We start from the raw sequence: 12918 nt of genomic DNA on the forward strand, positions 1-12918 counted from the left end.
AGCCCTTGGCAAATTGGCCCTCGGCAAATATGGCCGGATGGGTCACGGCGGCCACTAGCGTCAGTCTTTGCCGAGTGCCCGCCGTCAGGCACTCGGTAAAGATTTTTTATTATTTTTTTAAATATTCTTTGTCGAGGGCCCAGATCCAGGGCCCTCGGCAAGAATTTTTTTTGGTTTTTTGAACCCAGTTTTTTTGTGGTGCTATAATACATTATAGCACCACAAAAAAACTGGGTTCAAAAAACCAAAAAAATTTCTTTGCCGAGGGCCTAGCCTAGCCCTCGGCAAAGGGGGTCTTTGCCGAGGGCCTGGCCAATGGCCCTCAGCAAAGAATATTTAAAAAAATAAAAAAAATCTTTGCCGAGGGCCCTGGATCTGGGCCCTCGGCAAACGGCCCAACCCTAAATCGGCCAGTGGCCCAAATTCCCCGCCCATAGACCCAAAAAAATCTTTGCCGAGGGCCTAGCCTAGCCCTCAACAAAGGGGGTCTTTGCCGAGGGCCTGGCCAATGGCCCTCGGCAAAGAATATTTAATTAAAAAATAAAAAATCTTTGCCAAGGGCCCTGGATCTGGGCCCTCGGCAAAGGGCCCGACCCTAAATCAGCCAGTGGCCCAACCCCACCCAACTGTTACGCCGCTGCTGCTTGACGCCGCTGTGCGCCCCCCCGCCACCCCGCGCCCCACCGCCCACCACAGTGCCGCTGCCACCCCACCACCATGGCGCCCCACGCACGGCCGCCCCACCGCCCGACCTACATGCCACCCCACCGACGCTGCCCCACCGCCCTAGAGCCACCCCGGCCGGCCCTTCGGTGGCCCCCTGCGCTGGCCTTCCCGCCGCCCCAGCCGGCCCTCCGGTGGCCCCCCGTGTCGGCCTTCCCACCCCCCACGCCGGCCTCCCCGCCCCAACACCAGCCCCTAGGCCGCCCCCATCACCGGCTGCTGTTGGAGGGGAGGAGTACTCCGACGCCGCTCGACCTCGCTAGAGAAGAAAGTGACCCCCGCACCGCGATGCCCGACTCCACCGCAACCCTAGGTAAAACTCTCATTGTCGACCTTCGTGCCATATGTGGTTGTGTGGGCCTTCATGCCGTAAATTGATATGAGGGCCTTCGTGCTGTTGTGGTTGTCGGCCTTCGTGCTGTTGTGAATGTCGGCCATCGTGTCGTTTTTTGCAGGTTTTGGAAACCTCCCCGCGCAAGGGAGGTGCTACCGAAATTTTGAACAAACAATAACCTATTGCCTTTTTATGCAGGAGAAGAGCACGTCGGAGGGGACCTGGAGGACCCCGATCGTCTTCGTCGGCGTCGCAGTTCTGCCTGCACTGCGTCGCCTCGCCACTGCCCCGCTAGCCTGACTTCACCGACACCCTAGGTATAAATAACCTCTTTTTCCACATGTTTGTCATAGCCCGCGTGTAACCCAATTAGGCGTCTCCCGTCCGAAAGAGATACGGTCATAGGTATGCGGATCTTTGCATATCTGCGACCGTATCTGTTTTTGGATTGTCCACGTTTTTTGGACAGCCCGCGGATGCATAGATGGGTTAGTTTCCATGGTCTGCTCCGGTCCGAGATGGAGTTTCGGCATCACCTCCCTGTTGTTCTCCGGATACACACTCTCTATGGTAGGATGTGTATCGGGAGAACAGCGGGGAGGTGCTACTGAAATTATATCTCGGAGAGGAGCGGACCCTAGAAACTGACCTCATCTACGCATCCGCGGGTGGGATTAGGACCTATCCTCACCTATTAGACATTAGGAACACTGAGTAGATGCAATTGATGGTCACAATACTCAGTGATGTAAATGTTAAAGGATGGAGGACCGTCAGTGGATGTACACGGGCTGGAGAAGCGGAAGTGACTACGACTATGATTGGGTGAAGGGGACAGCTCGTTTCTTGAAACATGCATTTGGCCCAGGAGCAGGAGGACATTCTCTAGTTTGATGTCCCTGCAGCAAATGTGACAACAGGAGAAAGGTAGATGAGAAGACCATGGGTAGACATCTTGTGCTCAATGGTTATACGCCTGGCTACCAGCAGTGGATCTACCATGGTGAAGCATATCGTATAAGAGTGGAGGTGGTGAGAGCACGCCTCGAGGCTTTTGATGATGATGCCGGGGTAGCAGACATGCTAGATGACGCCCACCAAGCTCACTTCGCTGAACGACGTGAGAAGGAGGAGATGGAGGAATCCGCAAAGGACTTCTACAAAATATTGCACTCAGCATAGAAACTCCTTCATGAGCGTACAACGATTTCTCAGCTGGATGCGGTTGGACGCATAATGGGGTTGAAGGCCGAGTTAAACCTGAGTCGAGAAGGCTTCGATAAGATGTTGGCCGTGTTTGGCACCATGCTACCGGAGAAGCACACTTTGCCGACAAACTTGTACGAGGCAGAGAAACTCCTTCATATGATTAAGATGCCGTATGACAAGATACATGTTTGTCCGAAGGGGCACGTCCTATTTAGGAAAGAACACAAGGACGCAAATTATTGTCCGAAGTGTAAATCCTCCAGGTACCTGGAGGTAGACTCTGGTGATTAAGCCTGGGCGTTTGGGTTACCTAATTTTTTCGGGTCGGGTAATTCGGGTAATTCAAAATTCGGGTAATGAAAATTGCTACCCGATATTACTTCCGAAAAAACACTACCCGCAAATTCGGGTACCCGATAATTCGTGTTCGGGTTCGGGTATTACCCGATATACCCAAATTTACAGAAAACAACAAACTACACTAAATTTCAGTAGCGATCTATACATAATTTCAGCAGCAATTTGTATAGAATTTCAATAGCAATTTGTAGAGAATAATATATTACAGTCACTCATTCAAATAGAGAGAATTATATTCTAATAAAGTGATAAGTTAAATGGTTCAGCTAACAACATATGATAAATACAAAGACAAAAACAAATCTTTGGGTAGTTCGGGTAGTTTGGGTACCGGGGGATATTACCCGAATTACCCAAACTAATTTCGGGTAATCAAAATCGCTATCCGAATTTGGAATCGGGTACCTCGGGTTTGGGTAATTCGGGTCCGGGTTCGGGTAATTCAGGTACGGGTAATGGATATCGGGTATTTTGCCCAGGCTTACTGGTGATGGTCAAAAAAAGCAGCTTCCGATCCCCGCGAGAGTGCTACGGCACCTTCTTTTCCTGCCGAGGATCCAACGGCTATTCATGATCGAGGAATCCACGAAACAGATGACATGGCACAAAGATGGTAAACGGTATAATCCTAGGAAGATGGTACATCCGTTTGATGCTGAAGCATGGACATACTTCAATGACAAACAAGCATATGTAAGTGATTTCTTTCATTTATTTTAATGCTCAATTCTGCTTGATTTCTCACTATCTTCCCGTCTTTCTCGTAGGAGGCTGTGCACCCGGGCGAGGAGGTCTTGGAGTTCTCTGCGTGGGCTATGTCCCACATGGGCAGGGCATCGTCCTTTGTCTCCTTCGACCCGGCTACCCTGCCCCAGGTGTACTCCGACCTGAACGTGTACACTAAAGTCCAAGAGTACACGTCCTCGGTAAGGGAGATCTATGGGGAAGATTACAATGTGCGCACTCAGCCTATTGATGCAGAGACGATCATGAGGCTCGGAGGAGGCAAGAAGCATGGGCGGCTGTGGATTACAGACAGCACCATCGACTCCACCACTGTTCCCTCCCTCGACGCTATTCGAGCACGGAGCACGAGCTCCAGCCAGCCCATACGCTCACGGCCTTCTTCAGCACTACAGCAGGTCCAGACACTCTAGGTAATTCCTGTTTTACTCGTCGTACGTTGATATTTACACACCTAAATTAGATTTGCATTACTGGTACATTGGAGTGAAATATTGTAGGCCGAGCTAGAAGAAACAAAAAGGCAAAGTCAAGAGCAGAACGCGGAACTGACCGCACAGCTGCAGGCCTAGCAGGTCGCGTTCGAGGCCGCACAGAAGCAGATGGCGGAGATAATGGTGATCATGCAAAGTCTTGGGCAAGCATCGGGTGTACCTGTGCAGTTTTCAGCTCCTCCACCTCCTACTCCTGCAGCTACTCCTATAAGTATAAAAGTTCACTTTTCGCTTGTGCTTTGCATGTATGTCGGCCTTCGTGCCGTTGTAGATATCGGCCTTCGTGCCGTTGTGGATGTCGGCGTTCGTGCCGTTGTTTCTTGCAGGTTTTGGAAACCTCTCCGTGCAGGGGAGGTGCTGCCGAAATTTTCAATTGAGTCTAATCTTTTTGTATTCCTAGATTACTAGATGCAATCTCTAAGTTCCAAAACTATTTTTCCGGATTACTCACACATGTAATCTCTGCTCCTTTGTGTAGCCTCCGTCCGCGGGTTCCAATCATCCCGGTAGTGCATCACCGGCTGATCCCGCCTTTCCTTCACCACCGTCTCATAGGATACCTTGATGAGGACTAGTGCTAGGTGATGTGGTTGGACTTTATTGTAATATTTGTGGTTTATGGTTCTGACTTGTGCTTGGATTTCATGAACTTGTCATAATAAACATGTGAATGATGATGAACATGTGACTTGTCGTTGTAATATATTGTGATTTGTGGTTTACAATTATGGTTGTGATATATTGTGAGAAAATGGGTTCTGTGTGATATATATATGTGATGGTTGATATATATATATATATATATATGAAATGCTTGTGTCGATGGAATGCAAAAAACAAAAAAAATAAATTTATGCCTCTTTGCCGAGGGCAATGACCAAGGCCCTCGGCAAAGAAGGGTCCTTTGCCGAGGGCCGTCCCATTGCCCTCGGCAAAGACTTTTAAAAAATTCTTTGCCGAGGGCCTGAGTGGAAGCCCTCGGCAAAGATTTTTCAAAAAAAAAAGAATAATTCTTTGCCGAGGGCCGTCCCATTGCCCTCGGCAAAGATTTTTTCGAAAAATTCTGCACATTTCTTTGCCGAGGGCCATGGTTGGAGGCCCTCGGCAAAGTTTTTTCAAAAAAAATAATTTTTTGCCGAGGGCCCCCAGAGACGGCCCTCGGCAAAGACTCCGTCCCAGGCGCCGTGACGGCTGCTTTACTTTGCCGAGTGCCGCTCCAGCCCTCGGCAAAGGCTTTGCCGAGTGCCCGATAAAGGGCCCTCGGCGAAGACCCTCTTCGCCGACTCAAAATTCCCAGAGAGCTCTTTGCCGAGGGCCGCCCTCGGCAAAGCCTTTGCCGAGGGTTAATGGGCCTTTGCCGAGGGCCTCAGGCCCTCGGCAAAGAGGCCGTCTCCAGTAGTGCGGGCGATAGATCAAAGGGCAGTAGACCCACCATTAGAGAACTAGCTCTACACTCTCCTAGCCCCTATAGTAAAGTCTCGAACAGTCTAACATGAAATCTCTCTACTAGACTTATGGCTCAACGCTTGAACCAAGATACACCCTTTTTGTATCTTGAGTGTTAACCACCAAAGTTCTACATATTGACCACTTAAAGACTAGCAGCGGTTACGAACCACGACAATTGGGATTCTTCAAATGTGATAGACTATGATCGTTTCTAATGCTGACTTGACTTATCTATAAGGAAGGCTATTTATCCCTAATAGAAACGTTGTACTTCTATATAATTCACTCACGAAGCTCAATAAACAATTTTCTCCATAAATCATACTCCCTCTGTCGTGGAATATAAGGGATTCAAATGATTTTCAGAGAAGGAGTTTGACAAAAGACCATCTTGGTTTAAAAAAACACAAAAGACCAACTTGCCCTCACTAATTAGCATAGGGGGTGTAGTTCAGTTGCTATTTTTCTTACTTAATGTTGGTTGTTTTGACTGACTCTAAGTTAGAGAAAGAGTTGATGGCCTAGAATACCTTGTATTTTGTTACAAATTTAAACTCTGGATCTCTCATATTACCGGACGGAGAGAGTACAGACTAATATCTTTTTGTTTTTTTTTTAGATTCTTTAGATCTCGATTAGTCCAGAGTTGGAATGTTAGTTAGCACTGACTTGCTGCTATTCACCAGACACTCCTTGGATATCTGCCGTCGATCCAAGAGGAGCATCCACGCTCGCTTGGGTCCCATCGATCCAGTTGGCGTCGTAATCTTTGCCAGAAGAAGTCGAACTTCTTTCCGTCCAATCAAAGTAGCCAATCAATTGGCCTACACCCCAAAAATCGACCGGGGCAACACACAGCAGCAGTAATCATTCTGAGCATTTGCAGAAAGAAGAAAACCCTGGAATTTTGGTGGTTGTGCGATTGCTGCTTTGCTCCTTGTGTGGAGGGTGCAGCGCTGCAGCCAACAACCCAACCAAGCTAGGAGGGTCCAGCGGATTTATTGGCAGTATATTGCTGTTTGGTCCTTCCATTCGCTCATTTTTGTTGGCCTGCTTTGCTTTCACAAAAATAAAATCGAGTCTCACGACAAAAGCATTTTAATCGGTAGACGTGCACAAGGCACCAGCCCAAGGGCGAACAGTGACGCTAACTGGAATATATATAGTATTGTCGCCACGCTAACCAGCTGGGTATGACAATTAACATTTCAGCCGCTCCTCTTCTGCTATAACATATGAGATTTCAGTACTCCACCTACATTTGGTTTGACTGAACAACTTGATAGCAAGTGAAGTGTTTTTTTTTTAGAGAGAGAGAGAGGAACAAGTGAAAATATTTTTTTAGAGGAACAAGTGAAAATGTTTGGTTGAAGGGAAGTTAGGTTTTATACTTCAGCCTATGTTTAGTTCCCAAAAAGTTTTCCAAAAAGTGCTACAGTAACCATCACATCGAATCTTGCGATACGTGCATGGAGCATTAAATGTAGACGAAAAAAAATTAATTGTACAGTTTGGTTGAAAATCGCGAGACGAACGTTTTGAGCCTAATTAATCCATGATTGAACATTAATTGTTAAATAAAAACGAAAGTGCTACAGTAACTAGATTCTTAAATTTTCACGAACTAAACACAGCCTCAACTAAAGAATGCTTGTGTCGCTTCTTAAGATGGTCGTTGGAACTCCCGTCCGACCCTGGTTCAAAGCGTTACACCTACTTAAGATAGGAGTCTCCCCTGACGGTCTAATTTGTGTTGTCTTGTTCCATGAAATTTTATTTACAACTGTCGCTGATGCAATGGCTGGGAATGTGGGTATGTGGTGTGCATGTTGGAGAAAGCAGAGCACAAAGCCAAACACGGTAGCAATTTCCCTCTCACTGCCATCGCCACCCTGTGTCTTGTTAGTTGTTGCCAACGCTGTAAGATTTTATTTCTTGTGTACCCAATTTTCTGAGACCGGGAAAAGGTACAGGGCAGGACACGAATGGGGCCATGGCCATGCAGCCCTTGGGACCTGAAAAGGGTCACTTGAAGTGGCCAATGCAATGCAAAGTGCAATCAAACAAACTTATGCAAGTGCGATCAAACAAACTTACGGTGGTGAACCCTCGAGGTCCCTTTCCTGGGCGGTTTGCCACAAGCCACAGCGCATGACACCTCGCCCCACCGCTTTATAGCGCCACCCCACCCTCGTCTCTCCCCCAGCACACACATCCTCCTCCACTCCAATCAACCTAGTACATCCTCGCTTCTCCTTGAGCTCTTGCGAGCTCGGAGCTCCTCGCAACTGCCGCCGATCAGCCTGCGCTCAGCGCTGGAAGGTGAGCTTTCGGTGCCTCACCCCCGAGTCTGGTTCTTGTGTGGCTCTGACTGTGGCTGTGGTTGTGCGCTGCATAAATTTTGCATTTGGATTAGTGTCTTCTAAGATGCAATTCGGAGAGTTTCGGGGGCAAAGAGTAGGCGTTTCTGAGACTACTTTCTTCGAGCTGCAAGGTCGCTTGTTGTGGCATTTTCGTTTCGGTTGTCCGGTGAAAGATGTGCATTTCCCTTTGGCGGGCATACCATTTCCAGCACCTCTGGCCTTTCCCTCCACGCCAGCTTCTTCTCTCCTTTTGCTCTTTCTCCTTGGTTTCTTTCAGCAATACATACGCACATCTGTAAAGCGCCTTTTGGGCTGAATTTCTCGGTCTTGGTTATGATTGATCCGTACTAGTATCAGTTAATCAGCAAGTGGTGGCTGTTTCATATGTGGCTTGTATTTGTTGTATACATGGTCATGCTGCCTCTATGCTTTTCAGCTATGATATGAATGCTTTGCCTGCAAAAGTCTGAACCATCTGTAGGCTTCTTTGTGCGGCCCTCTTGCTGTGGGCGCATGTCTTACCTAGGAGTACCTTTTATATTGGTCAAACTGGATTGAATCATTCTGGTTTGAAGCTGTCCGGTCATTTTTTATCATTTTGATCTCGTGTGCTAGTGTTTGAGAGATGGTAAAAAAATAGTATTTACATAAGTTTGCGCCTTTTTCCCTTGTCCCTTTTGCTGCTTGTTTACTCAAATGTTACGGATCGAAATTTTTATCTTATTAATCAAGAGGGACCCTCCGCCCTAGATGTTTGAGTTCTAACTCCCTGAATTTATTTGAATCAATGACCCGCCTGCCATTTAATCTTTCCGTATCTTTTTTTCTATCCTCTGTTCAATTCTTTTTGGAATCTGTTGAGCGCTAATGCTCTGCTCTATCCTCATCTGCAAAAGGTGCTGTGAGTATCCATGGCATACTGTTGGGTAAAGTCTAGTTTTCCTTTCTCACTTTTCCCCCAACAATTTCCATCAGAAACTCCTGTGTTTTTTTTTTTTTTTTGGTTTTTGAAAAGGGAAAAACTCCTGTGTACCCAGATAATATAAGTGCGTCCACATATCATCTCATTCCCCTCTCCTTTCCTGTGTTTTATTTTTCTTTTTCTAACCACAGCTTAATGAACTTTTTTTAGGGTAACCAGAGCTTAGTGAATTTGAATGGGTAAATTTTACAACTAATGCAACGGCTGGTTCACTGAACAATTGCAGGTGTTTGAAGAGTAGTTTGAAGGTTCATAGTAACCTTCATTTTGTTGGAAGATGTATCGGGCTAAGAGAGCTGCATTGTCACCAAAGGTGAAGCGCCGTGTTGGGAAGTATGAGCTCGGACGCACCATTGGGGAAGGAACCTTCGCAAAGGTCCGGTTTGCTAGGAACACTGAAAACCAGGAACCTGTTGCTATCAAAATCTTTGACAAGGAGAAAGTTCAGAAGCACAGATTGGTTGAACAGGTCAGTATCCGTCAATTCCTTTCTGAGACCATGCACTAGCTAATTTCTTGTTACCCATTTTCTGTCAATATCATGATGCATGGATCAAACTTCAGTTAATTAGAAATATTGAGGTTAAAAGTCTTATGCTCTCTATCTAAGCCGTGTATGACTTTGGAAGATGGTAAGAAGTTCAGTTTGCCATACAACCAATCATATCATCATTCCTAATAGTCAATAGATGGACCATGTGGTTTCCTTTTGTCAAAATTCACTGCCATCTCTTACATCTTTCTAACAAAAGGAACAACGTGGAGAATGAATTTTCTTCCTTGGATGTTTCCGTGTCAGCATGGGAGCATAGGAACAGGTAACTCCAATTAAGAAATGATTCTATGCCTACATATTTGCATGACATCGAGATATATCCACATGGTGGTCTTCCAGTTCAAGTCATACTACCAATTCAGTATGTTCTCCTGGTGCCTTGTGCTGTTTCCAGTCAGTCTGAACTTTGTGCAAATTGAATACTTCAGTATTCCTGACTGTTTCCAGTTGGCTTCAGCTTGCACACTTCAGTATATGTTTTCATCAGTACCCTATTAGACATCCATTTCCTCAGTTACACTTTAGTTGACTTCACTATTCCTTTTACTTATAAAGTACAACCATAAAGTTCTCAAAAAAATAATCTCATTTACCCAAAAAAAATCATGATGCAAGCATACATGTATTGTCTAATATACTCCTCAGGAGTGCCTTTTGCTGTATTCGTCTTTTAAACAGATTGGTACTGCATACTTGATATCTCATGCTGATACCATCCTAAATTCAATGCAGATCAAGCGTGAAATTTGTACCATGAAATTAGTAATTCATCCTAATGTTGTTCGACTATTTGAGGTAAGATCCAAAAAATAATATACACGCTTCATGATGTATATTTTGTTCATGCCTATGCTCTGAGACTATTTGGCTGAAATTTTGTTTTCTACACCAGGTGATGGGTAGTAAAGCAAAAATTTTCATCGTTCTGGAATATGTTACAGGTGGAGAGCTTTTTGAAATCATTGTAAGTGGAACTATATCATCTGTTTGAAACACTTTGTCGCATGAGACTAGTAACACGAATTACATGATCATGTACTGGTTTTTTATTATTTCAATCTGCTCTTATGCAAAAACATGACAACCAGGCTACTAATGGAAGGTTGAAGGAGGACGAAGCACGCAAATACTTCCAGCAACTGATTAATGCCGTTGATTACTGCCACAGTAGGGGAGTGTATCACAGAGACTTGAAGGTGAAGCCTAATTTACTTTTTGTGATTTATCTATAATAAATTATGGGCTCAGTAGTGTAGACAAGTGACATATTTATGCTTAACATTCATTTCAGCTGGAGAATTTGCTGCTTGATGGTAATGGAAATCTCAAAGTTTCTGACTTTGGTTTAAGTGCTTTAACTGAGCAAGTGAAGGTAAAGTTGGAATTACTTCTCATTAACTAAAAGTAGTTATTGCATCATGTTCTCTTGTTGGCTTCATTAAACTTATATTATTATAGGCTGATGGTCTGCTTCATACAACATGTGGAACCCCCAATTATGTTGCCCCGGAGGTAAATTCTCTCTATTTTGCTTGTTATAGATTAACCGTGTTTTGATTGCAAACAAGGTTACCTAACTAATATTTGTATTGGATCTTTCTAGGTGATCGAGGATGGAGGCTATGATGGTGCAACTGCAGATGTCTGGTCTTGTGGAGTAATCCTCTTTGTTCTTCTTGCTGGATATTTACCTTTCGAGGATGACAACATCATCGCCCTATACAAGAAGGTAGCATTGATGAAAAGTAGAGAAAATAGAAAAAAAAAACATTATTTTGTGGTTGTTTATCGATCATCTCTTAATACTCCCTTTGCAATCACAGATTTCAGAAGCTCAGTTTAGCTGCCCCTCTTGGTTTTCGGCTGGAGCCAAGAACCTGATTACCAGAATTCTTGATCCCAATCCTAAAACTGTAAGTATCATATAGCTTTTGAGCATAGTTGTTGAAATGGGTCATGAATACGCTAAGCATACATGTAATCTAAGAATGATGAACAAGTGGCAACTATTTGTCTATGAAATATAAGCATATGTTGATGTGTCTTGACATCAATATTTCAGATTCAACTGCCACAAGTATTTCTTGAAGAATCTCAACTTACCTGGCTTTTCATTGTTTCTGGATGTTTACCAGAGGATCACGATTTCTCAGATACTGGAAGATCCTTGGTTCAAAAAGGGGTACAAGCCTCCTGTTTTTAACGAGAAATATCAAACTAGCTTGGATGACGTGGATGCTGCTTTTGGAGATTCAGAAGTGAGTCAAATGGACCAATGAATATTTAGCCTTCTGTCGTAGAAATTAAGTGAGTAACTGTGCTTTATTGATTTGTTTACCAGGACCAGCATGTGAAAGAGGAAACTGAAGATCAGCCAACCTCAATGAATGCATTTGAACTGATTTCACTAAACCAGGCACTGAATCTGGAGAATTTGTTTAAAGCAAAGGAGGTCAGTCATAGTTCTCCTGTCTTCTTTGCCAGTTTTAGGTTTCTAAATTTTATTAAATTGTTGTTGTTTGAAATATACTGTAGAAAGTACAAATCTACAAAGATCTTATTTCTGGTTAAAAATAGCAGGAGTATAAAAGAGAGACAAGATTCACCTCACAGTGTCCCCCAAAAGAGATAATCACAAAGATTGAAGAAGCTGCAAAGCCGCTTGGCTTTGATGTTCAGAAGAAAAAATACAAGGTATTTCCTACTGAACTTTGTTATGTACAATATTCCTCTTGTTACTTTCTACTTATGTTGTAAAATTTGGCATGAATATCTAGAAAAAAGAACTACTACTACCATCTTCCACACTTCAGATCCTAATAAGGCTGTGTTTGTTCTTTCCAGATGCGGATGGAGAACCCGAAAGCAGGTAGAAAAGGCAATCTAAATGTTGCAACCGAGGTAGGTGAAAACATCAAGTTAACAAAATCTAGATTGCTGAAGCATCGAAGAAGAATAATTCAATTCCTTTTTGTTTGTGCATGCAACTCTTAGGTTTTTCAAATAGCCCCATCTCTACATGTAGTTGAGCTCAAGAAGGCAAAGGGGGATACTCTGGAATTCCAAAAGGTACAGTCTCTATTAATTCTGCCACATGAAGGTTCTCTGTATGCTTTAACATTGACACATTGTACTAATGCCCAAATTAACCGTACTGTAAAACAGTTCTACAGAAGTCTGTCAACCCAACTGAAGGATGTTGTGTGGAAGTGCGATGGTGAGGTGGACGGTAACATCACGGCAGCATGATGCGGCCTTTGAAATTTCACCGGACGGCGCTGGCTTTCCTTGTACATAGCTTCTCTTTCGGATGATCCGTGTCCATTGCAGAGTCGGTTTTGCAAGCAAGTTCTTTGGTTCATTTGTTGATGGCGAGTAAGCCCAATGAAACAACCGTCTTGAAGGCTGTTGTGGATGAGCTTATTGGCGTGTTGTTTAGTTTATTTTACGGTCAGGGAGTTGGATGGAATGGAAACCACAATCAAGGCTGTAGCAGTGAGTTTCAAAAAAAAGAAGAGGTTGTAGCAGTGTGTAGTAATGAGGTATTGAGCTACATCAGATGGTGTAAGGGAGTACCAGTTGTTAGTTCATGGCTTCAAGCTTAGCCCCCTTCAATTTGTTCTATGATATGATGTGTTACTTCAGAATAAACATTACTTCTAGATGTATGAGGTGAATACACTTTATCTTTTGTCCTCTTTGTG

The 12918-nt window shown here is 44.3% G+C and overlaps 1 protein-coding gene across 3 annotated transcripts; it reads left to right on the forward strand.

Annotated features, from left to right (window-relative positions):
- The first annotated feature begins 7480 nt into the window (after positions 1–7480).
- On the forward strand, positions 7481–12918 carry LOC136545884 (CBL-interacting protein kinase 31-like). 3 transcript variants are annotated; one of them, XM_066537860.1, is made up of 15 exons: positions 7481–7635; positions 8885–9127; positions 9947–10009; positions 10107–10178; positions 10303–10410; positions 10506–10586; positions 10673–10726; positions 10818–10943; positions 11038–11127; positions 11350–11472; positions 11556–11666; positions 11792–11908; positions 12059–12115; positions 12209–12283; positions 12380–12918. In XM_066537860.1, exons 2-15 carry the CDS (start codon positions 8936–8938, stop codon positions 12461–12463), a joined length of 1353 nt encoding a protein of 450 aa, XP_066393957.1. In that variant the 5' UTR covers positions 7481–7635; positions 8885–8935; the 3' UTR covers positions 12464–12918. The 3 variants fall into 3 exon arrangements, with proteins under 3 accessions (XP_066393957.1, XP_066393964.1, XP_066393970.1); XM_066537867.1 differs by having other exon boundaries at positions 11795–11908; XM_066537873.1 differs by lacking the exon at positions 7481–7635 and adding an exon at positions 9411–9575 and having other exon boundaries at positions 8989–9127.

This window comes from Miscanthus floridulus, chromosome 1 (assembly GCF_019320115.1).
Source record: "Miscanthus floridulus cultivar M001 chromosome 1, ASM1932011v1, whole genome shotgun sequence".
Classification (NCBI taxonomy): domain Eukaryota; kingdom Viridiplantae; phylum Streptophyta; class Magnoliopsida; order Poales; family Poaceae; genus Miscanthus; species Miscanthus floridulus.

Bases quoted from the DNA above. Each gene is read 5' to 3' on its own strand.
- LOC136545884 (XM_066537860.1), top strand. From the start codon at position 8,936: ATGTATCGGGCTAAGAGAGCTGCATTGTCACCAAAGGTGAAGCGCCGT. The intron at 10,179-10,302 runs GTAAGTGGAACT...CATGACAACCAG, and splicing joins GAGAGCTTTTTGAAATCATT to GCTACTAATGGAAGGTTGAA. The intron at 10,727-10,817 runs GTAAATTCTCTC...GGATCTTTCTAG, and splicing joins CCAATTATGTTGCCCCGGAG to GTGATCGAGGATGGAGGCTA.